Source organism: Lycium barbarum, chromosome 6 (assembly GCF_019175385.1).
Source record: "Lycium barbarum isolate Lr01 chromosome 6, ASM1917538v2, whole genome shotgun sequence".
NCBI classification, from domain to species: domain Eukaryota; kingdom Viridiplantae; phylum Streptophyta; class Magnoliopsida; order Solanales; family Solanaceae; genus Lycium; species Lycium barbarum.
Genome location: NC_083342.1, coordinates 91,468,367 through 91,482,887, shown reverse-complemented (window position 1 = coordinate 91,482,887; position 14,521 = coordinate 91,468,367). Strand labels below are relative to the sequence as shown.

General features: G+C 31.3%; 1 protein-coding gene across 2 annotated transcripts; it reads left to right on the top strand.

Annotated features, from left to right (window-relative positions):
• Positions 1-4,657: 4,657 nt before the first annotated feature.
• LOC132644812 (serine carboxypeptidase-like 40) lies at positions 4,658-13,530 on the top strand. 2 transcript variants are annotated; one of them, XM_060361423.1, is made up of 8 exons: positions 4,662-5,120; positions 5,561-5,668; positions 5,787-6,061; positions 9,982-10,242; positions 10,749-10,867; positions 11,959-12,051; positions 12,871-12,976; positions 13,147-13,530. In XM_060361423.1, exons 1-8 carry the CDS (start codon positions 4,712-4,714, stop codon positions 13,306-13,308), a joined length of 1,533 nt encoding a protein of 510 aa, XP_060217406.1. In that variant the 5' UTR covers positions 4,662-4,711; the 3' UTR covers positions 13,309-13,530. The 2 variants fall into 2 exon arrangements, with proteins under 2 accessions (XP_060217407.1, XP_060217406.1); XM_060361424.1 differs by lacking the exons at positions 11,959-12,051; positions 12,871-12,976; positions 13,147-13,530 and adding an exon at positions 11,419-11,879 and having other exon boundaries at positions 4,658-5,120.
• Positions 13,531-14,521: the final 991 nt, after the last annotated feature.

Here is a 14,521-nt window from a genome sequence, read left to right as displayed (position 1 = left end):
TGATTGCCTCGCCATAGTAAAGAAAATGGAAACGAATTGTTTCTGAAATATATTTACAAGATAATAATTAACAATATAATATGTTATTGGGGGCAAATTAATCATAAAATAAATTTTAGATTAGTAATAAATTGATTTAAAGAATTGTTTCAAAATAATCAAAATAAGGGAGGTAAGCGCAGACGGCGGACCCAAATGGGTGGGTGAGAGTGCACTTCGGAAAAAGTTATGTATATATATATATGTGTATATACCTTGATAAATTAATATATATTTAATTGTGCACTCTAACAAATGAAATTGTCTTTGGGGCACGTTGGTTGCAACTGTTGCTTCCTTTACATGTCACCCCAGATCAAACCCGAATGTCTTTTAATTAGTTTTTGAGCCTATTTTTAGGAAACAATAATCGTTAAATGAGCTCACCCAGATTTAACCTGCACTGTCACCACATGTTGCACAGCCTTTGCCACTGAGCTATCTCTTTCATTTGCTTCACTATATTAAATTTTATATATTACACATATTTGACCTATATACTTGTGTTTTCGCCACTGTTACGCTATTAATGATCGGTCCGATAAGGTATTATCCCTCAGTCGTCATTAAATTTTTTGTTGGAGTTTATGTCAAGATAATGGTGCCCCCGCTGTCTTAAAATCCTGGGTCCGCCGCTGGGTAAGCGTAATAACGTAAACTACAAGAGAGGTCAGTGTAATTGAGCCAAACCTAAGGGGAGGTCTCCAAAATTATCCCAATAAATTATATGTTACACTAGGGTTGTTCATGGGTTGGTTGAGTCGGTTTTTGGTTAAAACCAAAGCCACACCATTTTAGTCGGATTTTTAATTATTAAAACCAAACCAAACTAAATATAATACATATCCCATCAGTGTGGTTGTCGTTAGTTTGGTTCGATTTTTAGGGATCTAGTGATACTATCTCTTTCATTTTCCCCCCTACGATTAGGAAAGACTTTTTCATCCTTTTTCAACTTATAATCCGTTATTACCTTTTTATTGTGAGAGCTATAATTTTCTTAGATTACGGATTAGATCTATAAGCTTTAATCATGTGAATAAAGTTTATAAGGAACATCACTTCTTTTTAGGTAAATCTCACAGTTGTTTCTTTGAATAAATGACTTGGGATTTATGAATTTCTTTTAAGAAATGAGATTAAGGTGTAACGTTCACTATCCTAATAGGGATAAAGAAAATTTTGATGAAAAAGTAAACAAAGTATTTAAAACTCTTTATAAAATTTAATACTTTATTGTACATATATAATTATAAAAGTAGTGTATATTATTTCGTTGGTTTGGTTCGATTTTTTTTCAATTTATTTTTAGTAAAACCAAACCAAATATTATTGATTTTTTTAAATTTGAAACCAAACTAAACTCAAATAACTATCGATTTATTTAATCGATTGGTTCAATTTGTGGATTGAATCGATTTTTAACCAACCATGAACACTCCGGTTCCACATATACGCTAACTATTACCCTTTTACTCATCTGGCCCAAACTTATAATCAAAATGAGTCATGTTATTCAGCCCTTATTCAGATTGACCCATATTGTACACAATCTGAAAGTTAGTTCATTTCTCTATTTCTCTTGGACAACCCAACTCTCAATTGTTTGTTGTTTGACAAACCCAATTGATATTGTGTTTGGAGTTCAAATCGTGGTTAGAGTACTGATTTTATAAATTTGGATAGTGAAAAATGAAAATATTTCTGATTAGAAAGTTAACGCGCTATTATCGGAAAAGGTTGGAAGTAAGTTTGAATTTCAAATATGATTTTTTCCAGCAATTTGGAGTGGATATTAGCACTTATTAGAAATAAGTCTAAGGAATTGTTTACCAAGCTTGAAGTTATTTGGTGGAGATTTGGGTTGGCTTTGAATAAAAATTGGAACTGAAAATCGCTTTAGAAGTTCGTCTCTGTAGCTAGCAACATGTTATACACTCTTATACACTTTTATACAAAGTAGATATACTGTTTACAAGATAGATGCATTATTTATATATGTGCAAAATTATTGTATAATAACGTATAAGCATGCATTTGAAAAAAGAATATAAGAATTTAAAATAAGTGTTGCAAAAAAGAACTATTATACAGGTATAAACTGAAAAAATATGATTATCCAGGTACAAATTATTATGCTATGCTGTATAATTATCATGGAGTAGTTTTTTATTTAGCTTTGATATTTTTGTTCAATACTTTTTTCGCATAGAAAAATGGCTAAATTTTACAATACCTTTAAAAATAGTGGCTAATGTTATCGATCAATTTTTTGCGCGGATTGACCTTCTTTAGGAGTGGTCTTTAATTTTTGTCCTTCGCCTATACTTCAAGGTCTTGGATTCAAATCTCAGCTCAGTAAAAAAAAAAATGAATTTCGCAAGGCAGCAGTTTGCCTTCAAAAGTCTGCCCTAAGGCAGAATTTTGCCTTCACAAGGTAGAATTGTAAGGCAGAACTTTCAAGTAGCTTTTGCTGCATTTTGAATTTCTGTTTTCTAAATGCTTGATGTTTGTAAAATTGCAAGCAGTGATGGTTGTGCATGATAACGTAAATGGGTCGATTGAGAAAGCAAGCAATGGCATGGATGAGCTTCCAACTTTCCATGCTGAGAATATGCAAAACAACATGAAAGTCATTTAGGCCAATTTTTACTTTCAGGCAAAATTTTGCCTTAAGGTAGAGTTTTGCCCAAAACTCTCCCTTAAGGTAGAGTTTGAAATTCTGCCTGAATCATGCAAAACTCTGCTTTGTGAATTTTTTTCAAAATGTTTGACTAAGCGGGATTCGAACCCGAAACTAAGAGGTTCTAACGAAGGCCAAAAATTAAAGACCAGTCCAAAATAAGGACATTCCTGCGAATTGCCCCTTATCGATAATAGATGTTTAAAACGGCCATTTGTTAATTTATCCATCTGTAATGAACTGTCTGTTGGCCTCGAGCTGAGTACATGGGCCAATATCTTTAGCTTATTATGGGCTGGCTGTTGCCAGCTTAGGCCTTTTGGGTAGTGGAATTTTACATGTTCTTAAAGGACGGGGAACCGAAAAAATTTGTGGCACATGCATGTTATTGTCCCTTGAACATATGAGTTTATCAATTTAAGTATGAAGTTTTAAATTTAAATAAAATTATAAATTTAATTTCAAGATGTCATATCTCTGGAGTCTGGAACTGGACTAAAACAGATGTGACTTGATATCATCTCTACATCTATAAATTTCCTTGCACTTAATGGCATTTCACGAGTCTATTTACGTTTGAATGGACTATTTTCTTTTATATTTTGATATAGGTATGATTCTAGTACGTCTAATTCAGGCAAGAAAAGAGTCAAGACTAGGATAAAAACTGGAGATATAAAGCAAAGAAGTTGTTGAAGTCAAAAAAAAAAAAAAAAAATTTTTTTTTGGTAATAATGATATACGAAACAGGAAAATCCATACAAAGAGATGGGCAGCTTAGGTAAATTAAAGAAACAATATTCTACCAGCTATTTTTTTTTTGATCGCGTTGCACAAAAAAGTTGAAGGGACCAATTATTGATTTCTTATATTGCACAGGAAGACAAAATTTATCCAGCCAATGACAGATCAATTTTTTCTTGTTTTGGATTTTAGCTCTTCTCTTATGGTGTCTACATTCATTAGGTTCTTGTTATCCTCTTCTTCCCTTTTAGACTTTTCCCCTTCAAGGATATAAATCCAGTGGTCTCCCTGTCAAAACAAACTCACCAAAAATTTGAAAAAGAATAGTTTCTTTTGAAACAAACTCTAACGAGAGGAATCCTTAACCACCTCCTTATTCTAATATTTCGCAATCCTTTTTGACAACTACTCTTCCTCTACGTACCACCCATACCTTTGACACACACACACACTTAATTGTTTCTTTTCGTGACCCCATTTCACCAAAATAGGATAATTTACACACCAAACGTATATGATATTATCTGGTTACTTTACACGATAAGTAATATATATCTTCCAAATGACAAGAGATAATTGGTTTTAGCACTAGTTAATATAGATTTAATGAAAAAGGTAAGACAGACATGAAAAAGGATTAGAGAATTCGATGTTGCGGAATTAATGTCTAACTCTGCAAGAATATAATTAATACACAAATTTAAGTTATATATGCCGATATTGTAAAATAATTGTCGCAGTGTAGTTTGTTGTTTAACCTGTTACATCATATTAGTTATAATAGTACTTTACATATGCCGATATCGTAAAATAATTGTCGCAGTGTAGTTTGTTGTTTAACCTGTTACATCATATTAGTTATAATAGTACTTTATATATGCCGATATCGTAAAATAATTGTCGCAGTGTAGTTTGTTGTTTAACCTGTTACATCATATTAGTTATAATAGTACTATTTTACTAGGTAATGTATTAATGCTTATCATAATGATTTACCCATAATTGTTTATGAGTTACCTGATTGTGTAAAAATATTTTGGATAACCATTATATGCTGCAAAGTAGCATTTTCAAATATAGAGTACTATCTATATACCGTGTATTTTTATTTTGGATTATTATACGTGATCCATTCCTGGTTGTTTCTTCTGTTGAGATCCCCACACATATGAAATGATATAAAAACCCAATAAAGGCTACTCTCTTCTGCACTTGTCAAAGAGAAACAAACAAACACTATTATTAATGGAGACATTCAAGTCCAACACTTCTCTTCTTTTATTGGTCACACTCTTCCTTTCAACCATTGTGTCTCAAATCAATGGAGGGGGTATCAAGACACAAAGTGAAGCCCTTAGCCAACTTTACAAGGCTAAGTTGAAACAAAATTCCAACATTGACAGAAGCCATTTTGATGCAAATCTTGATGATCTCCAATATCTTCATACTGCTTCTAAAAAAACTGTGGTTTCTCAAGAGGGTTTGAAAGAGAATGACAAAATTCAGAAACTTCCGGGGCAACCTCCAGTGAAGTTTGAGCAGTATGGTGGATATGTTACAGTTGATGAATCCGCTGGAAGAGCTTTCTATTATTATTTTGTTGAAGCTCAACATTCTAAGGAATCTTTACCCCTTCTTCTTTGGCTTAACGGAGGTAATTATTTAAGTTGTATAAATGGACAGTGTAAGAAGTTTTATGTTGTCCGTATAATTTAATACATTATAATAATTTTTACCATGTTATCAATTAATATTTATTACGTATAAAAGTTAATATTAACACAATTAATGCATAAAATTTAAACTCTTAATCTAAAACTTACAATGTCTAAATATGTCATATATGCTTGCATTATATCGGAATATAAACATTCCAAGTTTGTTTTTTCTTTTTCTAAGTGATTTGAGTTTTGAGGGTAAATCTCCACAATAAACACTAGACTTGATAAGTTAAATTACACCGACAATGCAAAAAAATCTCTGTCACTATATGTTAGTTAATGCTTTCTAACTTCAAACTATGGGTTTATTGTTTTTAGCTTCAATTTTTTTTTGGTTAAACGTTATTCTTTTTTTTTCTTTTTCTTTTGACAGGTCCAGGATGTTCTTCTCTTGCATATGGTGCATTTCAAGAACTTGGACCATTTAGAGTAAACAGTGATGGAAAAACACTTCACAAAAATAATTTCGCATGGAACCATGGTAAATTTCAAAAGCTATTTGCCTTTTCACCCAAATAGATAATTAAGTACTACACACACACACACACATTATCTTTTTCTAACAAGTAATTTCTTTCTCTTTTGATCAATATTATTAGCTGCCAATGTGTTGTTCGTGGAGTCTCCGGCGGGAGTAGGATTTTCATACTCTAACACTTCCACTGATGTTAAAGTTGGAGGAGATAGAAAAACAGCTAATGATAATTACCGGTTCTTAATAAATTGGCTCGAAAAATTTCCAGAATACAAGGATAGAGATTTTTACATATCTGGAGAGAGTTATGCAGGGCATTATGTACCTCAATTGGCACATACAATTTTATATCACAACAAGAAGGCCAAAAAGAATATCATTAATCTTAAAGGAATCTTGGTAAGTCTCTTCTTCTCAAATTTCCGTATAATTAACCTTATATGTGTGTGTGTGTGTTTGCCTTTGAGTTCACTAATGTTGGAGACTTACATGATTGATATATATTATATTTTAATTTCTAGATTTAGATCTTACAAAAACATTTGTTTTTTTTTAAAACTGAACATGGAGCAGTTATTGAAATTGAAAAGAATAACAAGAGTATGGAAGTTTCACGGATAATGACAATTCATGTTAGGAGTTAGAGCACGTGGTTAATCCTGCTTCAATTATTTCGCATGGCCATATTTTTTCTTGACAGCAATGAACAAGTTAGTATCACATGCAACAGGCTCCACAATTAGTTTATCCATAATTCCATTTTGTCTAAAAAAAAAAAAGCACATATATATATAATTTGGTAATTAATTACGTAACATATCGACTATTAAGAGATTTTTACAACAATTACAGCATCTCAGTTCCAGGCTAGCTAGGATTGGATACATGTATTCTCAATATCATAAGGCATAATCTGTTTGGGTCCATAATATGTATATGAGATTCAAGGTACAAAATTCACTTAGGATTAAGCTAATTTTGATTGTTAAAATATAATCTGATCCCATCAACTTTTAAGATACTTGATCAAAGTGATAAATACTCTCTTTATTTTTCTTTTAGTCTGTCTCAAAATAATCTCATCTCTATATTTTAAAACAATTTAACTTGAAAATTCTCATTTTACCCTTAATGAGAGATTTCTAGCCGTACAAATATTTAATCTTATTTTAGGCCTCAAGTTTAAAAAACCTTTATATTTTTAAAATTATACCTCCAGTATAACAATATCACATAAATTGGATGGACGGAGTATGTACTTTATAAGTAATCTCACATTAAAATATCTTTGGTGAGAATTGCTTTGGTCAATTATAGTGGAAAAGACGGATAACCGTCCATATTACCATATTAGTAAATGCAACAAAGCAAAATAAACTAAAATGAAACTATGGCTGGACTTTATTGACTAATAAAACTTATAAAGTTTGCTTAAGTGCTAAAGAAGCTCATGAAGACAATAACATAATAACTTTTCTCTGTTGCCTAGTCTATTAGAAACAATTTTTACCAGCTATTGGGCAAAAGGATTACTTCTTAAAGATATATTTTAGCAGAAATTGCATATCCAAGAACTTAAGTAATAACAGATCATACAGCTGTAAACTGCTTAGCTGTACTTAATGTTTGTGTACTAAAGTAAGTACACAAGCTAGGAATCACCATAAGCTAGTTAATTCCATGTTATACAAGCTGTTCAAATCTTTATAACTAGAAAGAAAAATAGCTGTCGAGGACAGATGGATCAAATGAGTAGTTTTTTAAAGTGATAGTGAGTATGAATGACTCCAATATGCCAATGTTTAATACTGACAGTAGGAGTGTATAAAACAAACCGACAAATCGCATCAAACTGATAAATCGAGAAAAAAATCTGACTAGTGATTTTGTTTGATTTGATTTGGTGTTGAAAAAAAAACCCGACCATAATTGGTTTTGGTTTGGTTTTAGCTAAACAAGTCAAACCGAACTAAACCGACCCGACATTACGTGTATTCGATCTTTAAAATATTTTATACATAAAAATATTTATTTGTAATGTAATTTGTAAATAGTTCTTAAATTTTTTCATAGTTTTTCGTCTTTTATCATATTATTTTAAGCTTGAACTTAGAATTTTGAATGTCAATAAGTTTTATATCCCATGAATATTAGTAACTCAAATAAAGTCCAAATAAAAACCAACTTGACACTAATGCTAACAACAGAAATTCAATTCTAACACTAGGAATGACAGTAATGTTGGATATCTATTCTTTAATTTTGCATAATTAGTTTAGAGCGTAAAAATACATAGCTTAATTTTTTCTTTGTCATGTAATTAATACTTATTAGCCGTACTTATTTTAGCATAACTTAGTATTTAGGTTAAAGTCATTTTCTTTATGGCTTCTTAATTAGCAATACTTATTTTAACTGATTTTATTATCTTTTTTGTTGAATATTTTAATACGACATCATCACCCATCTCACATTTTGTGTTATTTTCTTAAGAAACACCTTAGTTATATAGTTGTATCTTACTAGGACTAAAGAAATATTTGAAGTAAAAGTCATATGTTTTGTATGAAGACTTTTTCGGAAAAAAACCCTAACAACCCAAAAAAATCGAATAACCTGAGAAAACCCGAAGTTGAAAAACCCGAATTGTATTGGTTTGGTTTGGTTTATAATTTAAAAACCTGACGCAATTGGTTTGGTTTGGTTTGGTATTTGAAAAATTCGAACCAACCCGGTCCATGTACACCCCTAATTGACAGTATAAAGATAACTACTCCCTCCGTCCCAAAAAGAATATCTTACTTTCCTTATTAGTTTGTCCCAAAAAGATTGACACATTTCTAAATTTAGAAACAATTTAACTTTATAAAATGATTTAAAGCCACACAAATAACTAAAACTTGTTTTGGATCACACATTTTAAAAGTCTTCATTTTTTTTAAACTCCGTACCAAGTCAAACTAAGATAATCTTTTTAGGGAGAGAGGATTTTTTACAACATGTTGTAGTGTCATAAATGTCGGGGAAAAGCCAATTTGATGTAATGTATGTTTCGGTAAATCTTGTTGGTCCTATCAGAAGCTACTCGTTTAAAACAATAAAAACTGTAATCAACTAAGAATACGGTAAATGTGCATACTTAAAAATAAAAAACCAGGTGTGATTAAATTTTTACTTAATCATCATGCCACATTTTATTGTTATTGTTATTATTATTGTTGTTGTTGTTGTTATTATTCTTATTCTTATTCTTATTCTTATTATTATTATTATTGGAGTAGCGGGTTCATCTAGAAGCAGTATTTTCCTGCGAAATAGTATAAGTTTATGTTTAAAAATCTATTAAAATTGTCATAAATAGTATATATGAATTCATAATTTTAAAAATACAACCGCTTTAATACTAAGAACATTAAAGGTTGAACTCATAAAACTAAAATCTTGAATCTGCCTTTACTACTGCTTTTATTTATCATAACATGTTGTAGTTAAGTATGTACGTGTTGTATTAAAATATTTCTCATTTAATAAACGAATTGAAGAGTATATACATATACTTACGACAAAAATATGGATCAGAGTGGGTGAAGGCGTGAAGCCGCCGTAATTCGTATAGGTACTTTTCGTCAAAAAGATATTAAAATAATCTCCCTAAAGTTTTCAAGAGTACGATCAACCCCCTCAACTTTTAATAAACTCTTTAAAATGCTATTCTCATTTCTCTCCCTAAAGAATCATTCAATGATTTATGAAGCTTTTCTCAACTCAAAATATTCAAGTCCTGATGATTTCCATATTTAGCAAAATTCTTATGTTATCGGTCAGTTTTCACATATTCTTCTAGAAATATAAAATCTAAATAAACATGATGTATTTTGCTAATTATTTTCCTCAACTTTCAACACCTCCTCATTAAATCATTAATCATGACTAAATATATACTCCCTGCGTCCCATAACAAGTGTTACCTTAGCTAAAAACATGCACATTAAGAAATCAATAATGCAATGTGAGGTTTACTAAATTACCCCTATATAATAAAAATAAAGTACTTTTTCTTCTTGATTAGAGCATGCACAAGTAGTAATCCTTTTGACATTGAGAATCCGACAATACCAAGTTACTATGTAGCTTTTCCAATCATCATTTACATGTTACTTTAACTTGTCAGTTTTTGTTTAAGAGTAGAGTTGAAAAAAACTAGCCAATTTATGTCTTGGTTTCATAAGGTGACACTTATTACGGGATAATTTTTTTTGGTTAAGGTGACACTTATTATGGGATGGAGGAAGTATTTTGATTAATGATTGTGGTTGCAGATTGGTAATGCAGTGATTAATGATGAGACAGATACAAGAGGAATGTACGAGTATTTTGCAAGTCATGCCCTAATTTCTGATGAAGTTGAAGCTGAAATCCAGAAGGAATGCAAGTTCACAGTCCCAGAGAGTGAAGAATCAGATAAGTGCCAGGTGGCATTAGGTATTGCAGAATATGGTACTCACCCCCTTGATATCTACGCCATATATGCTCCACGCTGCCACAATTCCAACCTCACTTCCCATCCCAAGAAGCCTTCTGTAAGTGTTCCAATTTTTGAGCTTGTACAGGTTTAACTTGAATTTAGACAGACAACATAATACTATGAAAAGGGAATTGCATAATGGATTAAGCTTATATATATATATATATATATATCACTGACAATATAGAATTTCTATATGATCAATTTAATTTGATTCTAGTTTACCGCTAAACACTCCTCTTATTATAAGTACACAGTTGCATAGAACTTAAACTCTTGCGTAATTAAGACATCAAGTTTCATCTTGTTAGAGTAAATGTAACTTAGTACTTCCTAGCTACATTCATTCTGGTAGACAGAATAGTGCTATAGTAATTATATCAGAGTAGTCGCAAATAAAGCTACAAACACTAAATTACGACCTTACTGTCTCTTTTTCCTTTCATATTTGAAGATATATATTTTGTTCACAAGTTACTTTTGATTGAAAGAATAAATTCAGCATTAGTATGTTTAGTATTTGTACACAAATTATCATTGACAATATGGCATACGATGCAGTTAGTGATCGATCCATGCAGTGACGACTACACAACTGCCTACATGAATAGGCCTGATGTTCAGAAGGCTCTCCATGCTAATGTTACCAACATTAAATATGCTACTTGGCAGCCTTGCAGGTATTTTTTCAAATAATTTTAGCCATTATTATACTTTTATGCTCCTTTAATGCTAGAAAATAATACTAGTACTACTAATTAGGCATGTGCACGAATCGGTACGATTCTGGCCATCATTGAGTTGAAATTTTGAATTTCGATATTCTAAAATTCTCAACCAAACTCGACCCATTCTAGGTCCAATTCGATTCGTTTTTTATTATTTCGGTTCGGTTACACAAATTGATTTGTTCGGTTTGTTCGAAATTTAAACAAGTAACTATTTTCATTTCAGTTATAGAGTAAACATAACAAAAAAATAATGAGATCGTAAATTTGCAGCCTTATAACCAAGACATTAACCAAGAAAAAAACATAAACTTGCAAGCATAATAGCATATAAATAGCAAAACAAGAGCTTGACAACTTGTGCAAGCATACAAATCCGCCAACACCACATTACATATACCAAATTCATAATCCAGCATTTTGCAACTTTCAAGCAGACACGCATAATAACTCAGTTTGCATCCTCAAAAAAATCAAAAAAAAAAAAACTCTAATTTGTACAGGCTAAGATCAAAGAACAAACAAAGCCATGGGTGGAGGCAATGGCCAAAAGGCAAAGATGGCTCGTGAGAAGAACGCTGAAAAGACGAAAGACCAAAAGAGAAGTTAGCTTGAGGCCAACAAGAAGGCCATGAATATTTAGTGCAAGGTGTGCATGCAGACATTCATTTGCACCACTTCTGAAGTTAAATAAATATTACTTCACTATAAGTATTAAGCGCATATATAGTTAGACTATTAGAGTATTAGTCATATTAGTCATTAGTCGCATATAAATTCAATTTGTTCGGATCGGTTCGGCTGATAATTGAAGACAATTGTATCCGAACCGTTAAACCGTAATATTTTACAATTGCATTTGTAAATCGAAATCGAATTGTATTATTCAAATTAAATTATCCAAATTGTTTCGAATCGGTTCGGAAATTCGGGTTGAACCGATTTCTGCACAGGCCTACTACTAATATTTAAGGATTCCTATAAATTTTATGCCCTTTTTAATTAGGGATTAAACTGAAACTATGCTAAAATAAAAATTGCAGTGACGTCCTAACAAATTGGACAGACAGCCCATCAACCGTAATTCCTCTTCTCAGAGAGTTTATGGCAAATGATATTCGAGTGTGGATATTCAGGTACCACTGTATTCTCCAAGCATCATTTTCTTTTGTTGGGCATCTTCTTACTATTTTTTCTTTCTTTCACGTTTATATTATCTCATTTTATATGTTTGATTATTTAGTAAGTAGATTAAAATACCCTGTTACCTATAAGTGTTTCGTAACTAAGAGGATTTTTTTTTGGAACTAATAGGATGCTTTCTCCTTTTATGTATTCTTATTTACTTCGGTTCTCCTGTTATAACTAAAATGGTGGATTTTGAGGTTATTATGCAAGAATCTTAAAAAACGAGGACATTGGAGGTTTAAGTGATTTATGCAATTGCAATTATGTTATTTTTTCTTAATAGCATTTTGGTTCTTCGCTTATTGGTAAATTCTGATTTTGGTCCTTTGATATATGACTCAACACATGAATTTAATTTAACCTTCAAATAATTAAATTGTGTGCTACATTTTTGATCCATTTATGTAAAAAGTATGTTATATATGCATTATTCTTATAACTATATCATTGTCAAATTTGGGGTTGCAATACAAACTTAATATAACACAAGGATAATTAAAAGATGTTATAGTTTTTTTTTTTATTTTTTTTTTTAACATTTACAAGCAAAAGACTTAAATTGCATATTTCGATTACTTGAAGGTCAAATTAAATGTGCTTTGTACGTCAATTGATGGTACTTTAGATTGTCGTTGTGACCTCCTTGAATTTGAATAATTAGGGGATTCTAATACCAATTTGCTTAGTAAAAGTAATTGTTTTCTTAAAAAAGGAGCTTATTAATTGTAAACAAGCTATTGAACTTTGTTATACTTCTGAAAATGCAGCGGTGACACTGATGGAAGGGTGCCTGTTACTTCAACCAAGAAATCTATTAAGATAATGAATCTTCCTACCAAAACTCCGTGGCATCCCTGGTTCCTCAATGAAGAGGTAATCATATTATTAGCCTCTAAAAGACTTTCATTTTATTGAATAATAGCGCCAAAACCTAGTAAGGATTGCTATTATTTATTAGTATAATATTTCAATCTTATTTTCATGTTTTGAATTGATTTTCCATTTTTTATGTTGCATTGTTTTTTTTTTTTTTAAATCTATAGGTTGGTGGATATACACAAGTATATAAAGGAGACATGACATTTGTTACCGTGAGAGGGGCAGGACATCAAGTACCAGCCTATGAGGCAGCTAGAGCCCTTTCACTAATCATGCATTTTCTTGCTGGAACTGACCTCCCCGATCTAAAACGATACAATTATTAATTGGACGAGAAATTGTCTAGTCAATTATTAATTTCCCTTAAGATCCTAATTCATTTCATGCAATTAATCACGGGTTAGGTTTAAACAAAATGTGGCATTGCTTATTTTTTTTCTTTATCAGATTAATAACATCTTGATTTGCTCTTTCTCACAAAAAATCTATCCTACTGTATGGATAGAGTTTTCAGATTTTTATGAGACAAAAAGGAGAGTTTCGAGAAACAGTGACTAATTAACAATAACAAAACTATGTAATTCTTTTTATCTATTTAAGTCTCGATGAGGAGAGTTATATTATACTCATGCAGGCAGATAATAGAAAATATTTAATAAAATAGTCGAGGTGTAGGAAAGCTGACATAAACATCACTATTATCCCCCCCCCCCCCCCCCCCCCAAAAAAAGGGGTAGTGACTCTACTATTTGGATTTTGTTAACTAAATGAGAGAAATTAATATTACATATTTTACGACAGCATAATTTGTCACAAGTCACAATTATTTGGAAAAGAAGTACCAATTGAGTAAATAATTAGCATAAAATGGCCAATTATTTTTGGGAAACTTACATAAATAGCTACCTTTTAGTAGCTTGTAACAAGAAATAGCTATAAAATTGTTATTTACTAAGCGTAGCTGGTTTTTCAGTTAAAACGCGTGTATTTCATTTTTTTGAAATATAGTGAAATACAGGGAAATACACGGAAATACAAAATCCGGCAGAGTTCGTATTTTTGAAATACACTGAAATACAAAATCTGGCAGAGTAAAAATAGGCCGTATTTATGGAACATATTTTCTTCTTTCATTTTAAATGGTAAGTCAAATTAAATCAACCATGTATCACGCATAACTGTTGAAGTTCCATAACAACCCACGTTTCTCTCTCCAAATTACTCCATTCCAAACTTTTAGAAATACTTCCAAATACAGAAAAATATACACTGAAATACAATGAAATATGGCTGATTGTTTAAGAAATATAAAATTGTAGTATGCGTATATACAATGGAATATAATGAAATATATCAGAAACCGTTTCATAAATTAGAAATACGTTGAAATACAACGAAATATACTGAAACGTTTTATCAAACACTTGGTGAGCATGAAGCTCCACAACTCTCATCGGTGGAGTATGCGTTGGATTCATGCCAGAGGGGCGGTAGAATCGCGCCGTTATCAATGAGAGAAGAGATTCAACACTGTGAAAC